At 49.5% G+C, this 25,024-nt stretch overlaps 1 protein-coding gene across 5 annotated transcripts in view; it reads left to right on the top strand.

Annotated features, from left to right (window-relative positions):
* Window positions 1-25,024, top strand: part of LOC135907182 (phospholipid-transporting ATPase ABCA3-like) — a 326,965-nt gene that overhangs the window by 214,060 nt on the left and 87,881 nt on the right. For all 5 annotated transcript variants that reach the window (XR_010565924.1, XM_065438856.1, XM_065438854.1 and 2 more), the window contains one exon: window positions 8,625-8,747. Coding sequence is in view for 4 of the 5 variants with exons in the window: in XM_065438856.1 (XP_065294928.1) it covers window positions 8,625-8,747 (123 nt within the window). In the remaining variant the exon portion in view is untranslated. The remainder of the gene's footprint in view (window positions 1-8,624; window positions 8,748-25,024) is intronic.

Below are 25,024 nucleotides of genomic sequence, written 5' to 3'. Positions count from 1 at the left end.
GTTGCTGTGAAAGTTAAGGCATTAAGTCATCCAATAGGTACGTTCTCTCAAGACCAAGTCACACCAAAGGGACAGACTCGCCAGGCTCATACATCGGGCGGTCTCAGCACACAGCGTCGACGAAGTCACCAGGCGCATTAACGACAAACACCTGCCGACTACACCTACCGAACAACACGCGCCGTACAGCGGCCTGCCTAACGCGAAGCTCGATCGTGACATCGACGTCGAGGAGGGAAGCGCGGCCCTGCACGACCTCAACAGCCGGTCGGCAGCCGGCCCGGACCTCGTCAAGAACAAGGCGCTCAAGAACCTCGATGACGGCTCGATTGAAAAGCTCGCAAAATACTACAAGTACTGGAGAGCGGGCGCGCTGCCAAAGCTATGGAAGACAGCCAAGACCATCCCGATCCCCAAGCCGGGGAAGCCGCCGGACACGGATAACCGCTGGCGCATCTCGCTCACGTCCTGCTTGGGCAAGGTGCTGGAGCACGTCCCGCTGGACAGGTGGCAAGACTACTTGGAACGAGAAGGGCTGTACCCGGCCACTTTGATCGGCTTCAGACAGCACTTCAGCACGCAGGACGCGATGCTGCAGCTCAAATACCAAATCATCGATGATGGTGGCAGCGCCCGCGACAACAAAGCAATCCTAGGGCTCGACCTGCAGAGCGCCTTCGATAAGGTGAAACACTCGGCAATTCTGTCCCAAGTCTCCAAGCTCAACATGGGCGAAAGATGTTACAACTACTTCAAGGACTTCCTCACGGACAGGACCGTCGAGCTACGAGCAGGCGACCTACAGACGCAAGAGAAGAAGCTCGGGAGCACCGGCACACCGCAGAGATCGGTACGTCATTTCGCCGATGCTGTTCAACCTGGTAATGATCGGAGTGGCCGAAAAGCTCGGGCACATCGAAGACGTAAGGCACACCATCTACGCGGACGATATCACGATATGGGTGACCGGTGGCAGCGACGCCCACATCGAGGGCGCGCTGCAAGCCACCATCGACGCAAAAGAAGACGAGCTGGAAGGCACCGGCACGATTTGCTTGGCACCGTCAAACAAATCGAGCTTCTGAGACTCCCACCTACCAAAAACAGCAGAGGCGAGACCAGACAACCCGAAAACGAAAAAATCAGAATCATCACCAAATCCAGCAACGTGATCCCCGAGGTCGGCAAAATTAGGATCCTAGGCATGGTCATCGAAAAGCACGGAAGAAACGGCGAAACCATCACCCGTCTCAAGGCAAAAGCAGCCAACGCGATTCGACTCCTCAATCGAGTCACTTCTCGAAAGGCTGGCATGAGAGAGGAGAACCTAATTAGGCTCGTCCAATCCTTCGTCATCAGCCTCGTCGCGTACGTTGCAGCCTACCACAGATGGCTGCAACACGAACGAAACAAAATCAACGTGCTCATAACAAAAGCGTACAAGACGGCGCTGGGGCTGTTCGAGTCCACGAGCACGACCCGCATGGTACAACTCGGGATACACAATACGCTCCAAGAAATAGCCGAAGCGCAACGGACCTCTCAACTGGAGTGGCTGTCCATGACCAAAGCCGGAAGGAAGATACTGGACGATCTGGGAATTAGACGTTCAAACGAGGTGGAGATGAAGCTCCCCATCCCCGAAGAGGTCCGACGCTAGACCAGAATGAAACCCATACCGAAGAACATCAATCCCGAGTTCAACAAGGGAAGAAGAGCGGTGAGGGCCAAGGCTCTCATCGACCAGCATGCCAACGACGAACACGCGTGGTAAGTGGACGCGGTCGAATACCAACGGAACGCCTTCGTAGCGGTCGTCATAGAGGCGTCAACCGGCGCCACGAGGACGGCAGCGAGCGTGAGAAGTGCCGGAGCGGAACAAGCGGAGGAGGTAGCCATCGCCCTGACCATCACCGACGCAAACTGCCACATGGTGCTGAGTGACTCAAGACAGGCGGTGCGAAACTTCGCCAAAGGCCAAATCTGCAGGGAGGCTGAGCGCGTACTGCGAGCGGTCAAACTAAAAGAACAAAAAGTACGACTCAAGTGGTTCCCGGTGCACGCGGGCGACGCGTCAGAACGCAATGAGAACCATAATGAGACGGCACACGCAGTGGCGCGAGCGCTAACCAACCGCGCCCCGGTGACAGACCGTCTGACGTGGTTCGGAACCAAGGACCGCATGACGGATTACAATGAAATCACGAAGGCCTACCGCCTGGCTCACAGGACTCACCCACCCCCGCACCCGAGACTGAGTCGAGCAGAGGCGGTATTACTGACACAGCTCGAGACCGGATCGCTACCGAGCCCGAGACTGATGCATCGCATGTACCCCGAGACATATCCGACAGATATGTGCAGGGTCTGCCGGAAGGAGACCGCAGACTACACGCACATCTTCTGGGACTGCGTTAAATATCCAGAAGACGCAAAATCAAGAAAACTCCCACCGTGGCTTGAGGCAGCCGCGAAGAGCTACGACCGAGACGATCAGCTCTGGGCCGTCCAGCAGGTCTTCGAGGCGCTCGGAAGGCACAGACACAGAGACCCGGCAACGGCGAGCGGAGACCCGCGCTGAGTAACGGCAACTTCGAGGATGACGTAGGCCCTCGTCGGGGCGCGCGAGCGCCCAACTGCAGGCATAAATAAAGTTGTCTCTAATCCAATCCAATCAAGTAACAAACGACCTATGCAAGGAGTGACAAAGTATGAAAGTGTCTAAGTCAAGTGATCAGATAGGATTCACTGAACTGCCAAAGTTATAAGCAAGAATAAAGTAAGCGATAAACCAAATTATAACGTCAGAAATATAGTAGAAGCAGTAAAAAATGCCGCAACATGAAATCTGTGAGAAAACTTAGTATACTACAGGGCAAGGTCTATTCCCGCAAAGATAAGCAGTGTAATGTCATCAGCAATTTCGATTGTACAGTAAAAGCGGCAGAATTCTAGATTGACATGTACGGTACCTAGAGCAACCATGATGCCTTCATTGAAAGTAATGATGAACGGGATACAAAGGCTCCTTCTTTACCTAGCCATGAAGTTAAAAGGACCTTGCAAGGCATGTCTAGGGCAAAAGCGGCAGAAAATGAACTCATTGTCGATTAATTTAAAGATGGAGGAGACACTAAGCTTGTTAGTTTAGGTTGGGTTAGCTTGTGGCCCTTTACACGCGATGTCTCTCGACTTCACGTGTAGCAGATGGCTGCAAGAATGCAATTTTATCATAATCGATAAGAAGGGTAAGGCTAAAGAACTGAAGAATTATGGGCCTATTGGCTTGCTTGCTGTGTTGTCTGAAATATTCACCAATTTCCAATACAATCAGGGCAACACTTCAATGAACCAAGCGAACATGGTGGCTTCAGAAAGAGACACTTCCTCAATTGAGAAATCTGCAGAGTATATTCTACCTCTTCATACGGTTTTGACAGATTATGGAAGTAATTAGATTCAGTACAGATTTGTGCCAGTTGTGAAACACCCTCTAAGGAGCGTTTTACACATAAAAATTTTTCAGAACAGTTCAGTAGTGGAGGAGTCGAATAAATCACTGTCCAGTTACCATACCCCCAAGAGGCAGTCATTACTGCCAGCCCAGACACTCCCTCTCCAACACCCGAGTCCAGAAACCCCGCCAACGTTCTCTCCCTTTGCCTCGACTAGCATCCGCAAGTCGCTGTTTTTTCCATGTCTTCTCTCACACCGGAGCCGAGAAACCCAATCCTGGCCCTCTCCCTTTGCGTTCGCTAGCGTGCGAATGGCGGTGTTGTTTACATGCCTTCTCGACCCTGGAGCTGGAAAACGCCGTGAAGGCTCTCACATTATGCCTCGACTGGCGTCCACACGGCAGTGTTTCTCCCATGCGTTCTCCCACACCGTAGGTGAGAAAAACCATCGAGCCTGTCTCCCTTTGCCTGGACTAGCATGCACAAGGTGTTACTTTTTTTCCGCGCCTTCTCCCATACTAGAGCTGAGATAGCATGTCAAAGCCCCTTCTCTTTTCATCTACTAGCATCTACTAACCCAATGCTGTTTGCCCCATGACTTCTACAGTGGAGCCGAAAACATTTCAAAGCTCTCCATTTGCCTCGATAAGCATCTCGATGGTGGTGTTTTAAAGCGATTCTTTCTTTGCCTCTTCCTTCGACTTTCCCACTGCTGCTATGGCTGCTGCTGTTTGACATACGACATCGGGGGGGGGGGGGGAGGAGGGGGGTTGAGAGCGTGTGTATCCATAACAGGACTGAGTCAGAGAGGAAAGGCGACACGAGAAACTCATCTGAACTCCACCGCGTCAAATGTGCTCAATACCTTCTGGAGCCCCCTGGGGGTCGCCACATTAACCTCTTGACAGCTGTAATTACCTTTGTCCTTGTGATGCCTAAATATGGGGACAGAGGTTCGTGCACTCAAAGGTTTTAATGGTTCTCTTAGGCGGAGCCTCCGCGAACCCAATTGAGGAGAAAGCCGTTGGTTTGAAAAAACATACACACAAAATTTTATTGGCACTAAAAAAAGCCTAAGATAAAGAAAAGAAAATAGAAAACATAAAAGAAACACTCAAATAGACACCACGGCAGTAAGACACACATTTGGGGCTAGTATGAAGCTAACTAGTGCGCCAGTCCGGGCTTGCCATGACGGCAGGGACACATAACAGTCTCGATGCGGCAACGCGGCGACAAGCTAACGAAAGGAGTTGCGTCGGTTTCACCAAAGGTCGTTGTGTAAGTTGGATGACTGGGCGACCGGAGCACCCTTGCTCTGGCTTGAAGATAGAAGCAGGCGGCTTGGTGGCACGAGCAGAAAGCGGCGGCGTTCTGGCCGGGCAGCTGGGTGTAGAGTTCGGGCCGGAAGCCCGACTGCTCACGTGCTGCGCACGGGCACAGAAGCTCACCGGTCTTGAGCAGCTGGTGGCACGCTCGAGTAGACGGGCGACGCACAGGAACGGGCTGGCAGGAGGCCCCGGTCGGGTGAAGTCCCAGTGGCTCGGGTCCGGAACCCAACGGCCCGTCTTCAACTCCCGGTTCGGTGGTTGACCTCCTCCTGGCGTCGCTTCCTGGAACTCTCCCAGCGTCTCCCCTGCGTCTGCCCCATTCTGCCAGCTCACCACGCTTTTTCTTCTATCTGGCCTATTAGGCATTCTCCGATTGGCTGCCTGACGCGCCATGGTTTTTCCTAATTGGTTGGCTTTTCTTCTTTTAGTTGCTTTTCTTGGGCCGCGCGTACACGTGCCGGACGCTCTTCGGCGTCGTCGTTTTCCTCCTTCCAGCACGGAATTTGCCTCGGCGCGCGCACTCCTTGTCGTCCGCTCCTGTCCGTCCCGATCATCCCACCATGTCGCACACCACACATCACAGTCCTCCTCAAAAGCATTGCAGAAACAGCGGCACTTCTACTTCTACTAACGTGCGTGTCTAGAAGGGATGTATACAGATCTGTAGATAGGAGGGAGGCGAAGAGACAGTTCTCATACAAGGTGTGGGGGAGGAAGTTGACGTGCGAAGGCAAGGAAACCCTACTGCTATACGACAGCGGCTCCGGGGATTTGAATAAGCCAAGGTAGTAAAGGTTCAAAGTACAGTACAGTGCGCTCCTCCTATTTCTGAAAAATAAACACCATCCAAACATGTCAAGCGGACAAATTACGCAGGGAGTGCTGAAGCAGCACCACAATAATTAAAGTGCACCGCAGGGTCCGGCCGACACAACGGAAGTGGTCTACCATCAAATCAACACTTCGGTGCCCGCAGCAGTAGCTTTGCGGCCATAGCATTGCTAGAGGTTGCCATTTTGATCCCTACCGCTCCAGCAGCATTCTTACCGCGGGAAATAGAAAACTAAATCTGCATTTAGATATTAAGACAAAGAAAAGTACATGACGATGTCAAAATTAATACGGAGTTCACCACTACGGCGGGTCTTATAATCCGATTGTGGTACGTGGATTGTGGTTTGTCGCATACAGCCTCCAAATCCACTTCTAGTTTAATCCTTCTACCATGATGCGACGTGTCATGTGAGGCAATGACAATGCTCAACCCTCTCAGAGGTTATGAAAAATGGCGCGCAAGAACGCCTCCAGCAAACTCCTCTTCCTGTGTGTTCTGCGCACTACAAAGACAAACAGCAGTAGCGCTCGTAAGGTAACGTTTAGCATCAACTCACTACTCTCCTGTTAGCCTAAGCGTTGATGAAACTAAGCTTTCACCATCAACATCACCGCTAATTATCGTTATCAAAGCAACCAGCGCAGAAAGCTTCGCTTAGGTCGACTGGCAAAGCGCGTGCGATCTGCATAATTTTTTCCATGCCTTCTCCCACATCAGAGCCGAGAAACACCTTCATGGCCCTCTCCCATTGCTTCGACTAGCGTTCGCATAGCTGTGTTTTCTCCAAGCTTTTTCCCAAACTGGTGGCGAGAAACCCGATCATGGCTCTCTCTTAGTGCGTCGACTAGCGTTGGCATGGCAGTGTTTCTAATGTGATAGCGTTAAGGGCACCGTCTCGCAGAAAATCCGGCGTCGGCATTTGGCATCCCGCGTCTGGCATCTAGCACCGGGCGTCACTCCGGCAAAACGAATTTCGAGCATAATTCCCAAGTACATAGTCAAGTGTTCGACGAAAACTCGTCTGGCGAGGAAACATAATGGTGCCAAAAAACGTGCACTCGCCAGGAATGAAATAAAAGTAAAAAGAAAGAACCGACGTTTCGGGCCCCGTACCGGTCCCTTGATCACGGGACCCGTGCGGGGCCCGAAACGTCGGTTCTTTCTTTTTATTTTTTATTTCATTCTTGGCGAGTGCACGTTTTTTGGCAACAATTCCCAAGTACGCATACCCAACCACTGTTCTACCACAAAAGTTCCTAATAGCTTGCCTTTCATTCTTTAGAAAGTTATTCCTCGGAATTTTGAGAGCGGGAGCCCACAAACAAATGTAGTGGAAAAAACACGGACAATGCATATTTGTTGTGTTAATTATCTCTTCTCAGAGCGAACTATTAAAAGTGCGAAACAATAGCATGAGATTGACCCACGCAAGAGGCCGCGTTTCTGCCAGAAAGCTTGCCTTCGTGCATAGCGTTCACCACCAGCGTTTCCCCGTAAACGTTACGCTTATGTAAGCTGCATTTGCCGGGAAGCATGAGAAGCAGTCAGGGGTGTTTTAATGCTGGCGCGTTCCACTCTTAAAGGCAATGCTAGAGCGTCCGGCAATGCTAGAGCGTCCGGACTATTTATTCCGGACAAGAAGCGGGAGGCAGCTGTGTGTCGCCGTTAGAACTTTAGTGGAACTTGCAGCGTTTATGCGCCAGGAAAATATATAAACACTGTGGTACACAATGTTTTATTCAGCGACGTAGTGTTAGCTTGAAACCCAAGCGATTAATGTTTGCTTTGTAGCAACGAATGCATTCTTCCGGAATTGTTTGCATGCCATCTTCTATACTACAGTAGAGAAGCCCCGTCAAGCCTCTCTTCCTGAACCTCGACTAGCTTCCGCAAGGCGCCGTTTCTTCAGTGCCATTTGCCACACTGGAGCCCACAAACCTCGCCAAGGCTGCCTCCCTTTCCCTCGACTGATGTCCGCAAGGTGGCCTCTTTTCCATGCCTTCTCCCGCGCAGTCGTCGAGCGACCCTGTATTTTGGTAACTTAGCACACATAGTCATGCAAGTCGTATCTTGGTACGCACAGTCAAAGTGAAGCTGTGCAGCGCCAAGCTGGACAGGGTGAAGCTTCAACAACACACACTCGGGCTATTTCCGATTCCTATGATAGTACACTTATAATGCGACGAAGCACGAGGATCTAAAAACCAGTTGGGTGGTTCTGACCGCGAATGCCTGCTTAACTATTGTATTTTTGTGTCTTTTGGCTGGGGAGGAATGTAAGAGATGGTCATTAGAGCACGCACTGGCAGAGTGATGCTACTTGTTACTAACAGTTGGCACATTCAGCATGTTACGTGATCATGTTATATAAAGTAGCATCCATGAAACTGTGTGAACAAGGTACAATTTCCCTTCCGCTACTCCCTGCCCACTCGCTATTAGAAGGGGTTCATATATACTCTACCTACACTTTGTCTTCGAGAGTACGTGGGAGCGAGCAAATGCTGGCTCGCATGCGCACACACAGTATGCACACACAAATGCGCATGCCCACATAGGATTGTACACGTGTGCTCACATTCATGGTCATGCACGAACGCCCATAGTTAACACGCATACGCGTTTCAAAACGCTGACGCGTGCACGCACTCAGGCACGCATATACTGTTACAGGGAGCGATGGAACAAAATAGGGTAGGCGTGCCCTGTCGAATAATTCTCCCCACTATTATTTTTTAATGGTGTTTATTATTTTACAATGTAGCCTTGAGAGACAGGAATACAGGGTTGTGGATGAGCGAGCAGACGGGAGTGCTCGATATTGTAGTTGATATTGGGAAGTGTAGCTGGGCATGTCATGCAAGAGTTGGGGCACATAACCTTTGGTCTGTAAGAGTTAGAGAATTGGTGCCTCATGAAGAGAAACTCAACCCGGGCAGCATCACTTTCGCGCCATGAGTACGCCATTAAATCAAGTTGTATATATATTTTCTTCTTTTTTAGGCCTCTTTCTCCTCGGTTTTGCGTCTTCTGGACCAATGTTTATTTGCGTTGGCTACTTGGCGGCGGAATTAACGGCGACCACAAGTTGTGCAGTCCTGTGCATTATCATGGTGTTCTGCACAGGTAAGAAGCAACCAATTTTCAGGTCGCTGGTGGTATTTATTGAGAGAGCACCAGGAGCCTTAACAATTCCGTTGAAATGACTTACAGGTTTAACCTTAAAAGAGAGTCAACACGTGTTTAGGCGCAGAAATGGGTAGAAGGCTATCGTTCTGCAGCGGCTTCTCAATAGCATCAACGTAAGTGTAGGCGCTAACAGGAAATAACTGCTTGAACACCTGTTGCTTGTCATCACATATCGAAGTGGAATGTACGATCAGACTTTAGCCAGTTTATAAACAGGTTGCAGCTATGGAAAAAATTCAACAAGAGCGGCCAGACTGCCAAAACTAGCACTAAGGAACACGTCGTGGTTTAGCGTTCACATCTTCCGTTAGGTGACGCGAACATCTAAAAGAAAAGAATGTGCAATTAAGGTAATGCACATTTATGTTTTCTTGTTCTCCCGCTACATCCGGAAAGTGTTGCGCGTAGAGTAATTTCTATATTATTACTTATTTTTCTTTGCGTTACCTAGCGGCAAGCTATTGACACTCCAGACGCACCAGATGCGTGCGCCAAACACGTCACCAAAGCGAGCGAACCCGACGCTTCTGTGAGCGTTCGGCTGTTCGGCGTCCTGTTTTTTTTTGTGTGTGTGTAGCTTTGGGGCCGTATTCTGAAACGATCCACTTCGGCGATACTAGACAGTTTTAGTTACACGTACGTAGAGGCTTCACGTACGCAAACGTGAAAAGCCTACGTACGTTACGTGCATGCCATCTGAAACGCTTTTAGCTACACGTACGCGACGCACGCCAAGAGGGACCTCGTAGCCCCATCTATCGGGAAATGTGAACACGGCGGTAGCCAATTCAATCCTGTCGCCGTGTTTCGATACGAGCCGTCTGCGTGCGCGCGGACCGCTATCGCTTGTTCGTGATCTTGAGGAACTCGCGCGCGAAGCTGTCTACGTGCGCGAGAAACGCACGCAAAGAATTGAATCTCACGTACGTCCGTGAGACGCGTGCGCGCCCGCTACGCTCTACGCATACGCACTGCTCAAAGGTAGACGCTCTGCGTACGCAAAGCCTCTACGTACGTGTAACTCAAACTGTCTACTATCGCGCCGGCAGCATTTCGCCGTCAGGCGCCGAGGTGATACTATCGCTGATGCTATCGCCGAAGTGAATCGCTTCAGAATATGGCCGCAAGTTGCTTAGGCTGTCGGCAAATTTAGCGCCCATGCAACACTTCGATACGGCACTCGACTGCTTCAAAGAGAAAAACTTTGTTTGTCAGTTTGGGCTGCATTCCCAGCTATTTTCGCTTAGAGCCCACTGGCCTTATCGGTTGATCTGTCACAGTCAGCGAAAAACAGCCAGGGCGTTGGGTCGAATTTAATTGGGCGTGTACTGAATCATGCTAGGACATGTTTGTGACTCTTGCAATGACTCCCAACATTATTGTACCTTATCTCGCTATTTTGGGGTACTTTCTGGGCATGCTTGCCACGCCAGCCGCTGTGAGGCAGTTAGCGGAAAACAAGTCGGTCGCAGTGACGACCTGGGGTGCGATCGGAGATCGTTGTTCGGCGCGTTCGTTCGGTTACCGGCGCGCGCGATTGGCCTACTCCGCGCCGACGTCGCCAGCCGCGGGGCGCCGCCCCGTTTTTGGTGACGTCAAAATGACGACACGCTCCTGTCAATCATCCGCCCACCGAGCATTTCGTCCGACCGCGACGGGAGTTGAGAAGTTTGGAGCGATCATACGGCTTCGCATGGCGCGTCTGGTGGATTGGATTGGATCCAACAGGCAGCCTGTTCGGCTGCGGAATGGCACGTTTGCGAAACGCGTTTGAAGAAATGACAGAAAATGAATTCCGGCGTCGTTTTTCTTTCTCGAAACAAATAATTCGTTGGTTGCACAGAGAAATCGACAACATCATCGGTGCCAGCGAGCCACTGGGATGTTGTCGTTGCCTCTTGAAAAGTGCGCCACTCTTCCCGTCGTTTTTTTTTCTTTTTCCTTCTCGCTGTGCGCGACACCACCTAGGGACGACGCAAAGAACCTTGTAGTTATAAATTGCAGTAGTCACACGTACTACTATTTGAAAACGTGTTTGGGCTTGAGAAGAAAAATACATTTTTTTTAGATAAAGATTTAATTCATTTGGAAGACGAGAAACATTTGGTTTTGTAGTATACTGCTTGCAAGCAGACGACAAACGACGGAAGTAAACTTCCGGGGAGGTCACCGCTTCCTGATTGGCTGCTCTCTCTGCCCCGCTGTCACAAATTTTGCATACTGCAACTTTGTGACGTTGCAGCAACTGAACAGAACGCGCAGCGAACAAAATATCTCCGATCGCGCCCCTGGGGTGCGATCGGAGATGGTTGTTCGGCGCGTTCGTTCGGTTACCGGCGCGCGCGATTGGCCTACTCCGCGCCGACGTCGCCAGCCGCGGGGCGCCGCCCCGTTTTTGGTGACGTCAAAATGACGACACGCTCCTGTCAATCATCCGCCCACCGAGCATTTCGTCCGAACGCGGCGGGAGTTGAGAAGTTGGGAGCGATCATACGGCTTCGCATGGCGCGTCTGGTGGATTGGATTGGATCCAACAGGCGGCCTTTGCGGCTGCAGAATGGCACGTTTGCGAAACGCGTTTGAAGAAATGACAGAAAGTGAATTCCGGCGTCGTTTTTCTTTCTCGAAACAAATAATTCGTTGGTTGCACAGAGAAATCGACACCATCATCGGTGCCAGCGAGCCACTGGGATGTTGTCGCTGCCTCTTGAAAAGTGCGCCACTCTTCTCGTCGTTTTTTTTTCTTTTTCCTTCTCGCTGTGCGCGACACCACCTAGGGACGACGCAAAGAACCTTGTAGTTATAAATTGCAGTAGTCACACGTACTACTATTTGAAAACGTGTTTGGGCTTGAGAAGAAAAATACATTTTTTTAGATAAAGATTTAATTCATTTGGAAGACGAGAAACATTTGGTTTTGTAGTATACTGCTTGCGAGCAGACGACAAACGACGGAAGTAAACTTCCGGGGAGGTCACCGCTTCCTGATTGGCTGCTCTCTCCGCCCCGCTGTCACAAATTTTGCATACTGCAACTTTGTGACGTTGCAGCAACTGAACAGAACGCGCAGCGAACAAAATATCTCCGATCGCGCCACTGTCTGCACTTAAAGGTCGTCGGTACAGCATACAGCAGTACACCATGTACTGAATGTTACCGGGGCAAGATTCTGACGCTTTACATGCTCCCGCCCCCCGTACAACACTTACTTTTTTTTGGTACTGGAGCTTATTGAAAACTCGACCAGCGATTGTCAGGAGTTATAACACCTTAGTATGTTGCTCCTGCCGGCAAAGCGCGCAAACAATAACACCGAGGAGCTCAATAACAAGGAGCTTACACCTCGAAAATCCTGCTTTCCGAACGACTGAACACACATTCTGCACCCATGCATTTGTCTTCGGCAAAAGGCATTCTGTGAGCGTCTGGCGTGGAGTCAGTGTTGTGGCCACCTCTGTGTGCGTGGCGTACTATCTCGTCGGCTGAGGCCAAGTTGTGTCGAAAACCTGCAGTGGACCATGTATGTCTGCGTTGCTTCTTGTATGCCATCATTTTCGTTTCTTTCTGAGAATTTTAGAATTTGTGTCAACTTGACTCTTCGTTGTAATATTATTAACAAAGAGCTTTATGTACTATATAATTGTGTGCTCTTTATACTATGTAAAATTTTTGAACCTTCCCTTACCCAATGCCCGTTCTTTGGGCCTGTAAAGTGTTTTCAATAAATGTAGATGCATGTTAAAGAACCGCAAATGGGGAACGTTATTCCCACGTCCCCCACTATGGCGTGCCATATGATCAGATCGTGGTTCTGGCACTTAAAACGCCATAATTTAATTTTATTCTATCGATTTGAACGACATTTGCACTTTTCTATGGTGTAATAGTTTCTACACAGCTGTGACAGTAATGCAAAACATCTGCCACGCGTTTTCAGCAGTATACACTGGATCACAAAAGTTTGTATCAAAGTAGTCTATTAAAGCCTCATCATCTGCTTGATCGTAATTCTTAACGACATTTCTTGCAGTAGTTTCTTTCTGGCCATCAAGAGCTCTAGCCAACATAAAAAAAATAATGATCTGAGATTCCGATATCAATCGCCACGCGTGCGCCGCTGAAGATTTGACTCATGAACATGAAGTAAACATTCGAATTCCCTCTTCTGTTCACTTTCACTAATTCTTCGAGGTTAAGGGAAAAAGTAATGTCAAGAATCAAGTGTTAAGAAGCAGAACACACGTAGCGGAGGTTTGATTGAGTATGTGGCAAATGAAAGTCACCTGTGCTTACAAATTCATACTACAATTGAATCATATAATCATCTTACAATCAGCACATGGATAAACTGTGACAAGAAAAAATTTCTTCCCGACACCACTCTCAGGAACAACCTCTCGTGATTGCGGATTTCGTTAGGAACGTCTACTTTCTTTCCTTCTTTTTTTTGACTGCTACACCACCACCACGAGAGCCTGTTTCTTCTACACAAGTGATACGCTGGTGGAACTCTTTCGTTATCGAGAACTGACTGGATGGACCGGGTTTCATTGATTACGCAAAAATAAGGTGCATTAGCAACAGAAGATATTCAAATCTATTTTGTTAATTTGTGATGCTGCGAGTGTTCAGAGACAACATACGTAACTTGCGAAACTTTGATTGTTAGGTAAAAGGTAATCTGTTCGATTTCGGCACTTTTTTTCGAGCGTTCAATGGCACAAAGGAACGATGCCAGCGCCAAGTTAAAAATGGAGGTGCTCAGGACGGATCGATGCAGCACTCCAGACCAGACCGCCCGCAGGGAGATTACAGCATTTCCTATTCTTACGCGAAAATAGCTCCTTGCGAGAAAGGCCAAGATGAAACGCTTGAGGCACCCTGTAAACCGAAAGTCATTGAGAGAGCACTGAATAACTGGGTGGGGCAAGTCATCAAGAACGCTTTCTACGTCGAGAAGCACAATGAATGCTACTTTGCCAGAGACTCTGTCATCCTCCAGGGACGATGTGAAGTCCGCGATGGACTCAGCCGCACACTGCTGAAGGCGGAGCCCGGTCTGCTGCTCAGGGATGAAGTAGAGAGTTCGTGAGAGCGACACGAAGCGCCCCAATTCAAAGGCTCCAACACCTTGCAGGCCACTGAAGTGAGGGAGACGGGCCTGTAGGAGGTGAGTGCCTTGACTGACTTTCTCGGCTTCAAGGCCAGTGCAGCGACAGCCATCAGCCATGGTAATGGTGGACAACGAAACCACCTGGTGGCATTAAAGTATTCCAGCAGTCTGTCGTAATACATGCGAGCCAGCTTCCGTGGCCTCTGAAAAGTAATCTCGTCCGACCCCAATGTGTTACCTCGCAGTGCACGGCCCACAACCAATAAGAGCGCGCCAGGAGTGTTCTGCTGGTGACAGAGGGCTGCAGTCGGCTCCGTCGTGCAGGAAATGTAGGCTTCAGAGGTAGCAGGAAGCTCAGGTTTAGAGTTCGCCCCAGTGCACTGGTGAAACAGTCGCCCAGGACCAGTAGCATTAGACACCTACATGCCGTTCTACCATGTTTGTCTAGACAATCCCCATGGTGAGGCGATGGCCATGATTGGCTGGCGTATCGTGGGACCTCGCAGGAGGTACCACAGAGATTTCCACGCCCTGGAACCATGAACAGCACCCCAGGTGACTGAGCGGACACTGTGCCGAAACCATAGGTCGGCCTGGCATCGTTCGGCAGTGTCTATCCACCGTAATGCACTCCAAAGCTCTGGCCATATGGACTGCAGGGCAGGCGTTCTCCATGGCGTCATGTGGCACCTAGAGTAAGCAGCCGCCGTTTTAGTAGGTGCTGGGCGAGTTGCATGGTTGCCCGGACGGCGACCGCTGCTGAGCTCTCCTGAATCGTCCTAAGGAAGTCCCTGCTGGAATTGCTGTAGAGAATACGCTGGGAGGTATCCTAGTTGACCAACGCGCCGTACCTTCACCTGAGGGATCAAGCGCACGAGGGCGTCAGTGACATTGGAAAGTGATCGGACGGGTAAGGGTCAGGAGCCGTGGTCTGTGGGTAAGAACAGCGTTCTGTATAATTTCGGAGGTCAACGGCCGTGCTTATGCTGCGGGTAGCGAGGCGCTTGTAAGGGCCATCCGCTGTGTTTAGGATGACAAGCCTGGCCTGAAGTGTAGCAGCTAACAAATGGTAGCCACGGAAGTGGCAGCTGCGGCTACGCGAAGCTGTGGGATGTGACAAAATCGCCGCAGTGGATGCTCTCCTTTCCCAGATGGCCAGACAGTGGCAGCAGGCAAGCACCGTCTCAGGTGCAGCAGCGGTGCACATAGATGCTCCCTGCATCGGAGCTGCACGGTTACTGCCCAGCCCTCCATTGATCCACCGGTCAGGTCAGCCATCGGGATCTCTGCGTGAGGGACGGAGCAGCACATATAGACCGCAAAGCGTGGGGCAGTTTGTGAATGGGTAGCATCAAGGCAAGCTGCACGGCGGTAGCGACTTTGGTCGCCGCCGAATGATGGAAGGTATTCGAGTGTGTCATGCATGAAGCCGTAATCTTGGTGCTTGACGAAGCGCGCCCTTCCAGACGAAGGGCGTACATTCAGTTTCACTTTTCAGTTTAAGTTCATTATTCTTTCAATACAATGAATAGGTAAGAGACAACATACAGACGAGGGTCCCAAAGGGAAAGACGGTGACATTGTTGCGTCTTTCCTGAAGCACCGAACATTCGAGATCCGTGGTGGGAAAAGATAGCCGAGAACATTAACTACCAATAGACGCAATGATCAGGGCGCAATTTTATCGCATTTTTGTTTAACCTAGTGATGCGATGGCTGCTGGTGTGTTTGCGACAGATTCACGACATCCTATTCACCATATATGCAGACGACGTGACATCTTCGATTGAGTCAAGTGGCCCTCTCAGGAAAACAGAAAAAAGCAATTAGGGCGACGCACAATGCGCTCTATACATTGGCAGATTATCTGAACAAAACAGGCATGCAGCCACCTCCGGACAAAGCAAGGTACACCCTCCCGTGTAAGACAGTGTGTAAGAAAGGCAAAACGTTGAGCTGTACCCTGCTGACCGGAAACATGAAAAAGCTGCGGAACGCCTTGTCTAGATACTCAGCAGTGGAATTCATGAGCGCGTCCGGTCGGCTACTGTAGGAGTTGAGGAGGATGTCAGGATGAAAACCTTGGGAGGTTTATTTACATTATTTACAGTGAGAGTCAAATAACAGTCTTAGATTCATTACGGGCCGGCAGCAACTCGGACGCTGCGGCCGATGGCAAGAAGCTCGAAAGAGATGAATCAAAGAATGCTCTAGGAATCCTCTACTGCTGCTCCCGGTCTGCGTCTTGTAAGCCCTACGGTTTCTCGAAGACACGTCACGTTCGGCCAATCGGCGAGCCCGCTCAAGTGTCGTCATTTTCGGCCAATGGTAGGCGCCCATGCGATGGTGTCATATCCGGCGAAGAGAGTCGCTCTTTGGTCCCCAAATGTCCGAGTGCGTACTTCTCTCTGCGGTCTTCCCATCCTGACTTGCAAGCGCCGTGACCAAGGCGGAGAGGGTCGCTCCTTGGGTCCCAATAGTCTAAGGGCTTTCTCCCTGGAAATGTGCCAGGCTCTCGCTTCACTTTTGGGAAGAGTCAAGCAGTGAATAGCTCCACCTGCGGCACTCAAAGTGGGGGCCGCCAACTTGTTTGCACGTGTTGCGCCTCAGGAATGTGGTATCCGTGCTTCTGCGCTCCTTAATTAGCTGTGGAGCGGCTCGATGTGGTCTGGGGAAATTGAAGTAGGCTCAGGAAACGGCCCCGTACCTAACAGCTCGTCCTCGCCCCGGAAGTTCGGAATGGCCGGTGAACTCAATTCGCTGGCTATGAGGAACGCTGAAAGAACCTGCAGGGTGCTGGTGTCGAGCCTCGTTTGACGAACATCGGGATCCTCGGCCCTGGAGAACGTACGACAAACAAACAAAACACAGCGCTGCACCACGTGTACGCGCAGGCTCTTCACCCCTGACTCGCCAGGCGAGAACTGAGTCAAAACGGGCCCTGATCTTTTATTTCCCCAATTTCGACACAGCAGTTCCAACCACCTTTTCAAACCGCTATCCATTTCTCGCCGAATGCCGACAAGACCAGAGTGTCATTGTTGTAGCAAAACAATAAGTCGTTGCCGTTGGAAACAAACAATGAAAACAGCCGAACATAACTTAAGTGGCCTAATTTTGCGAACAGCGTGTTCTCACCCTAGTGCAGTGGCGTACTTATCTCACGTACTGTTGCCACTGAACAGTCTGGCCATCTTCACAAGTACGTAATCACAAGCGCACTAGCCTTGTGGTCACTATTCAGAATGCGTACTTGCGTCGTAGGCAAACTTTTCATCACGCCTACCCACGTGTCTTTCTGTAGTCCATACAGGACATGTACCTTAAACGAAGAATTAAACTTGCGTCACTTACGCACTCCGCAGAACCCTTAAAATAATGCGTCTTTTAATAACTCGTTCCATGCACGCTAACCAGAGAAGTCAGAATACGGCTGCCCTCAACACACACGAGCAACCCAGTCATAAATCTGCTTCCTTCCGTCCGCACAGGACACGCGCTAATGGAACTAAGAACGCTTCTTAGTGCAAATCATGCACTCACTGAAAATCTACGTGCTTAACCTTAGAAAATGAAAAAACACATAAAAAAGAAGGCTAACTAAAACACACGCGCGCTACGATAGGCCTCTCACCGATAACTTTGACACTCAGGTTACTCACACACAAAAAAGTAAGCCTATTTACTCATTAACTAACAACTCGCGAGGCTACATGTTTACCTAAACCTCATCTTTCAAATATCGGAGCTTCTCAAAAGAAAACACAAACAAAGCTCATTCCTTAAACATTGAAAGAAATCCCAGTCTCAAATCGCGAAAATTTCAAATGGAAAAAAAAAACACCACGTTTTACTCCTACGGAAGCTCTCATGGCCTCCCGTTTCAAACGTTTTTGACTGACTCATACTTTGATCCGTATCCGAGGTGGTCACGGTCCGAAAGCTACTCTGGCTACCGAGGAACAACAAAAGGTCTGACTCACTATCAGCTCCCCCAAGAAGTTACAGTCCCCTGACAATTTGCGTCCTCGCGCCTCGCTTTCAGCACGACCCCGATTGACCGTGCCGCTACTCCCTATCACTTCGTCTCGTCCTGCCACCTTGCGCTTCTTTGTACTACACGCTGAACTTCGGAAAGAACGACGGACCGACAAGGAACGTAGCTGCCCCGTGCCCTGTGTCCGCGTCCGTGCAGAACATGCTTCGTGGTCCCCCTTTGACCGGTGGCTCGAACTTGTTTGATGCGTCAACATCGTCAGTGATGACCGCACCTTTCTTTTCCTCGCGCCCTGCCCTTTTGGGTCTCTCGCCGTCTTTGGCGGCGCTACATTAGTCACCGCATTGCTATCTATTTAGGGCCCGTACATGGTCAGTCCGCCCGTCCGTTCCGCCCTAGCCCGCCCGCGTGTGCAAGCCCAAAAGGCGGAAGGTGTCGCAAAATTCGATGCACGCTCAATCCGCACGAGCGGATCACACGCGCACTGCTATTGGGTGACGCGGCCTGTTGACAGCTGGCAACCGTTCGGCGGAGCAAAGGCGTTCAAGGTTGGCAACGACCTTTGACAGCAGACGACACTGGCATATTTTTGCAGATGGGATTTCAAGTTTCTGCGGTCCGGTGAAAATGCGACTCTAGGCTGCCACATTCTGTTCTGCAGCCGTATGTGTTGCATTAGCACCGTCATCCTTCTTCGAAACATTGCACAGTCGTCTTATCTGCGCACCTTTTACAGATGTATTGCAATCGCATCACGTCGCAGTACGCGACGTATTCTCGGATGATTACTTTCAATCCGCGCTGCCTTGGCTGGTTGTGCAAAACCTCTCTAATTATCCAACGTGATGCGTTCTGCGTCACGCGAAACTGATAGTGTCGCGGGAAGCGCCGTGGCGCGGTTTCTGTAGTGCTAGTGAGAGCTTGCAAGAATACGGAACACACGCACATCTGTCGCGGAATGCATTTGCGTAGGTCGCCAAGACGCACCTTTTTACCACTGAGCACGCGTGTGAGGCTCCGAGTACAGCTTGCTGACACGCTTGCTCGTGCTTTTTTTTTCACTCTGCCAATTTTAAGACAGTGCTTAAAGCAGTTGGATGCATGAAATGCCTTTTCCTTAAATGATGTGCTCAGCGATGACTGAAGTTCTCACCGTGTGCAAAATAAGTTGTGCATAAGTGGTTAACTTCATGCAGCAAGGAATTGAAGGTTAAGCAGTGAGTGTACAATTCATTATGACTGGCTTAAAGCGACATGTATGTATTGCGGTGACCTTACGCAGATATATGCGTACTCATGAGATATGTTTGCAAGGGGAGTATTTATTTGAAAGCATATAATTTACATTGCTGATAAGAAAACTTATTTTGAGTGAAATCAAACAATTGCATTCTTTCTTGCCAGCCTGGATGGCCAATATGTTGCCACCTTACTACTTAACATACCTAATTTAACATTTCAACAATGTACAAACATTACCAAAGCGCACAAAATTAAGCAGTACCTTGACAGGCATGCCCCCTCTCTCACCCATAGCACCAAACAAGGATGTTCGACTTGAGACTGTTTGATACTGTCGGCATCATTCATGTGTGTTCTATTTTGATTGCTCTACAAATAAAACCTGAGCTCTACTCAGGTGATATGAGTTAGTTGGGCATGGGCTGCATGTTGTTTATGCATTTATGTAGTAACAACCTTGCTAGCTCATGCACAGCCATATTTTAGGAAAATTAAAAATGCATAGCATAACATAAACAGCTGGCCAGTGCCTGTATTTATTTGAAAGCAAACCGATATTATCAAGTGTAGCTTACCAGTGAGTTCAGTGACCTCTTGTGGTGTGAAAAGGTTGATGTAGTTAGTAGTTTTGTGTTTGTCTTTCTTACTTAGTTGCTGTTTTAACATGCACATGACAATGAAAGAAAGTGCGTAGGGCAGAAGACAGGGCCACACAAAAAGCGAGAAAACATTCACTGCCATTTTTTTTATTTCCATAACAAACCAGCGAATAGTTCCTTAGGTTCAGTTTTGTTAATAATGCACAAGGTGTTCTGCGTAAAACTCAAAGATTGTAGCGCTCTATTACCTATTCACTATTCGGGTAGCCAAATGAACGATACTCCCATTAGCACTGTGAGAGCACAGAAATATGCAGTCAAGAGGCTGTAGTGGCTCAGCCTCGGTGCCAATTATCAAACATTATTAGCTTAGTGACGCCCAAAATACTAATTCGGGTAACTATAAATAGCAGTAGTCGGGGGCACGCTTGAAAGGCACCATTAGCAGTCTGCACGTCAAAGCGCAGTCAAGTCGTCGCCACTGTTGGTGAAACTGCAGCAGTCAACGCGAAAATGACAGCCACTGTTGGCAGGTTGCATGCAAACACACATTCATGTGGTGGCATTGTTTATTTTGGTTACCTGGCCGAGGCAAGTAATGCGAATAGGAGAACAATTATCAAACATCATTAGCTTAGTTAGGCCCAAAATACTCAGTCAGGTAACTATTAATAGCAGTAGTCGAGGGCACGCTTGAAAGGCACCATTAGCAGTCCGCACGTCAAATCACAGTCATGTCGCAGCCATTGTTGTATTTGTTTATCTGACGGCAAGTAACACCAATGTAAGCACAATTATTCACCCTGAATAGCTTTGCTAGCATTGTTTGTACTAAAAAATGCTGAGTGAAGTTTAATGTGTTTTATTGAGGCAATTATTTAATTCACAAGCCATCGGCATAGCAATCGACGGCCAGTTTCAGACAATGACATTTGTGAAGTAATAAATGGTGAAAGTTGCAAAAGCTATCAGTGCACTGCATTGCAGGGCTCCATTTACTGAAAAAATGTCTTTGCAACGACGAAAGCATCAGACAGGCAATGACACCCCACTGCACAATGTTATTCGTGTTAAACTTTTTTGCCATCATATGTGATGGGCAGCGAAACCATCCGTTTACTAAGACTGATTGCATGAAAAATGCAACAGCATAGCAAGGTGTAGTGTCACAATATGACACCCTTTCGTGTGCACCTCTGGTGAGCTGCCACATGCACTGATGCATAAACATGAACATAGGTAAGAGGCAAAGTGGCTGTGCAACCCCAACGACGCTTTTGGGAAAATCTATCTCTAAACCTTCCTGTTTTCATAGGCGATCAAAATCTGTATTGAGCAAGTTGGTTAATCACATTGCAGCAACAACACAAGAAGCAAGGACAGAAAACAAAGTGAATAGGCAGATTGAGAAGACGAGGTAGACCAGTGAGAAAGGTTTTAATGAGATGGAAGAGGCCAGCCCTGCCGTGTACATGAGTTAGTGCTTTCAATGAGATTTATTAATGAAAATGTGTAATGACTTTCCTGAAAGAAAACTAGCAAAAGCAAATGCTAATATAATATAAAAGGACAGAAATAAGGGTAAGCGCAAACACGCATGGAAGCAGGCACGTATTCACGCACAAACGCGAGAACTAAGAAAAACTCCACTTTAAAGAAATGTGGGAAATAGAAAAAAAATGGACAAACGCAAGAAAACATACATTTACAAACAGACGCGGGTAGAGGTATTATAGGAGCGGGTTCACAAGCTGATGTGCCTACCTTCTCATATGTTTTCTTTTTTAACCGTTCTCTTAACACTGCCTTGGGAATTTTTAATTGCATTCATGACATTAGTGCTCACAGGCGCGTTCACATTTCACGACAGCGCTGAACGTCTTGACGTATGCAATTATTATAATGTTCCCTAATTTCCCCCCACCGATAGAAGCATCTTCAACCACGCAGTAGCAACTTTTGAAAGAAACGATAGATGTACGAAGCAGAAAAGGCCGGTGTGATAGGGCTTATCTGTAAGGGTACTAAATATGAAAACGCGATCGCCAACACTTACGCTCAGTTCACTTCTGAGCACAGAACATCGCGTAGTACGACCACTTCTACGCCCAGTAACGCTGGAACACATCGCACATACATATCACAATTTGTAGCTTGCAAACGCACTTTATAACAGCAAGAGCACAGCTCGAACGTCGCGGTCACCACGGCGCATCGCAGCCAGCAAAACGGCTCACATGCAGTATAGCACACGCAGAATGGCAGCGATAACGAGGCGATAAAAACTTATCGCTACTGATCGTATGATTACTTCTGAAAGTTGCGAAGGGCTGGCGTTCACCACTCCGCGGCAACGATCCGCATACACAGACCAGAAACCAAACGTGTACGCCGGGTGCGCCAATCGGGCGCTACTTATTTCGCCACGCTTTGAACGTGTGTGCTGCTCAGAATGCACGTGTATGTGATGGAGTTCTCGTCTGCGACGCACACGCGAAGCATGGCACAAGAAATCACGAAGTCGACGGCTTCAAATGTTTCTTCCGACGCTCTCGTAAACACAACACACACTTCCTGCGCTCCGTCTGTTTCTGTTGGCGATCGCACGCACTGATGAGGTCTGGAAGGGCCTGGAAGGGCTTGCTGCTTTCGATGACTATCTCCGTGGGTGCCAGACAACTCTAGTAAAAATCACAAATAGGAGAAAACATAGACTGTTTCTGACGCGGCTGTAGCTTAGGCCTTACATCCCCGCTTCGCTTCGAGCACGCGCCACGTTTGCTGTGACGACAGCCGAACCATCCGCCTCGGACCAGCCAATGAGAGACAAGCAGGCGTGCGGACGGGAAAGTTGCGACCGCTCCTCGCTCACCAGTAGAGAGCCATCAGCACGCGGGCGGGTGAGGGCGGAACGGATGGGCGGATTGACCATGTACGGGCCCTTAGGGCGCTTCTTTCTGCGGCGCTTTCTCTTGGAATTCCCTTATATGCTGTCCTCTGGCGCGTAGTGCTGGCCGATCCGGCCAGCACTAGGTCTGGACTAGGCCAGCCAGCACTAGGCCAGCACTAGGTCAGCACTAGGTCTCATCGGCCCGGATCGGCCTCTTACCCGCACAGTCTGATTGATTTTCATTTAAACCAACACTCTCTCTGCCTCGACTGGCGGACAGCTCAACCTACTCTGGAACAATGCAGAAGGCTTTACTCGAGTTATGCAACTCGCACACTTGGGAACTGCGCTCTACTGCATTGCCCAGCTCATGCTGTGCATCGGCACACAGCCCGTTGGTATCGATCGCTGTCTCACGCGCACAGTCCGAATGATTCTTACCTGAATCATCCCTATCTAGGCTATCTAGACTGGCGGAGAGCTGCACCGATCCCTAGGCAATGCAGTTGTATTCTCTTGAGCTACGCAGCTCGCAATCCTGAGAATTACCCTCAACTGCATCGTCCAGCTGGCACTTCACCTCGGCACGCAGATCTGACTCGACATGGGTGCCCATGTCTGTCGGGTCAACAGTATTCTGTGCTTCGTTAACTACCTCGTTACCGTTACATGCGACGCACACGCCCGGTAACTGTGCCAATTTGTTCGCAGCTGGCCCAGCTGTCTCTACAGTCATCTGTTGGCACAGCACCTCGTCGCTCTCACTGCGGCCTTTAACAGCCTCTGTTGCCACTAAGGCATCGTTAGCAGCTAGCCTTTTCCCTTCACCTATGAATATGCAGCTAATCTCGAGGGTACTACTCTTCTCGTCGGCTTTTTGTGAAAATCTGCCAGATACTTCCTCATTCTTTTGCTCTGTACTGCGTACAGAATTTTCAGACAGGCGTTGCCTTTGTTCCTTTAACTGCTTAAAATATTGTATCTTTTGTTCCAATGCTGCTATCTCTTTCTCGTACTTTTGCTTACGTCCGTGATACTCACGTTCACGTTCATTCTCGCGTTCTTGACGCTTACGCTCACTCTTACGTTCACGACGCTCACGCTCCCGTGGTTCTTGTATCACCTCCCAAGCAAGCTCAATGCTTTTGTCATCACTGCCACCATCTTTAATCGCATTTATGATAGCTGGCGTTTTCATCTGTTCGTCCACCTCAACGCCCAAATCGTCGCACACCAACAACAAGTCTAACCTCGTCAAACTTCTAAGACACATGGCAGCTGCCCCGACTGGTGGTTAGAACTGTTTTCCTTAATTAATTTGTGCAAACACACAATGCAACAAATTCCCGATTCCCAGAACTATCAAAATTAAAACACAACATCTGAAGTCTGGCGAATCAAAAGGCAAAAAACCACGCGCTCACTTATGGTTGCAGCACCCTGCCATCTGGTTCATTGGTCCGCTGTTCCCGGTTCCTCAGGACTCCATGGGTCGAAGGCTCGCTCTTCTTCGCTACTCCCAGTTTCTCAGGACTACTTGGACGAAGGCTTTCTCTTTTCCGCTGTTCCAAGTTCCTCGGGACTCCTTTGGACGAAGGCTCTTTTTCGCTGTTCCGGGCTCATCAGGATATCTCTCGGCGAAGGTTAATCTGTAGCGCTGCCACGAGTTGTTGCATTCGGAGGCGATCCCACCACTAGCAACCAGTTGTAGGAGTTGAGGAGGACGTCGGGATGAAAAACTTGGGAGGTTTATTTACATTATTTACAGTGAGAGTCAATTAACAGTGTTAGAGTCATTACGGGCCGGCAGCAACTCGGACGCTGCGGCCCGTGGCAAGAAGCTCGAAAGAGATTAATCAAAGAATGCCCTAGGAATCCTCTACTGCTGCTCCCGGTCTGCGTCCTTTAAGCCCTTGGGTGTCTCGAAGACACGTCACGTTATGCCAATGGGCGAGCCCGCTCAGATGACGCCATTTTCGGCCAATCGGCGAGCCCGCTCAAGTGTCGCCATTTTCGGCCAATGGCAGGCGCCCGTGCGATGGTGTCATACCCGGCGAAGAGAGTCGCTCCTTGGTCCCCAAATGTCCGAGTGCTTACTTCTGTCTGCGGTCTTGCCATCCTGACTTGCATGCGCCATGACCAAGGCGGAGAGGGTCGCTCCTTGGGCCCCAATTGTTCGAGGGCTTTCTCCCTGGAACAGTGCCAGGCTCTCGCTTCACTTTCAGGAAGAGTCAAGTAGTGAATAGCTCCACCTACGGCACCCGAAGTGGGGCCCGCCAACTTGTTTGCACGTGTCGCGCCTCGGGAATGTGGTATCCGTGTTTCTGCGCTCCTTAATTAGCTGTGGTGCGATTCGATGTGGTCTGGGGAAAT

The sequence above is a fragment of the Dermacentor albipictus genome, chromosome 9 (genome assembly GCF_038994185.2).
Source record: "Dermacentor albipictus isolate Rhodes 1998 colony chromosome 9, USDA_Dalb.pri_finalv2, whole genome shotgun sequence".
NCBI lineage: Eukaryota > Metazoa > Arthropoda > Arachnida > Ixodida > Ixodidae > Dermacentor > Dermacentor albipictus.
This window is presented reverse-complemented; position numbering and strand designations above follow the sequence as displayed.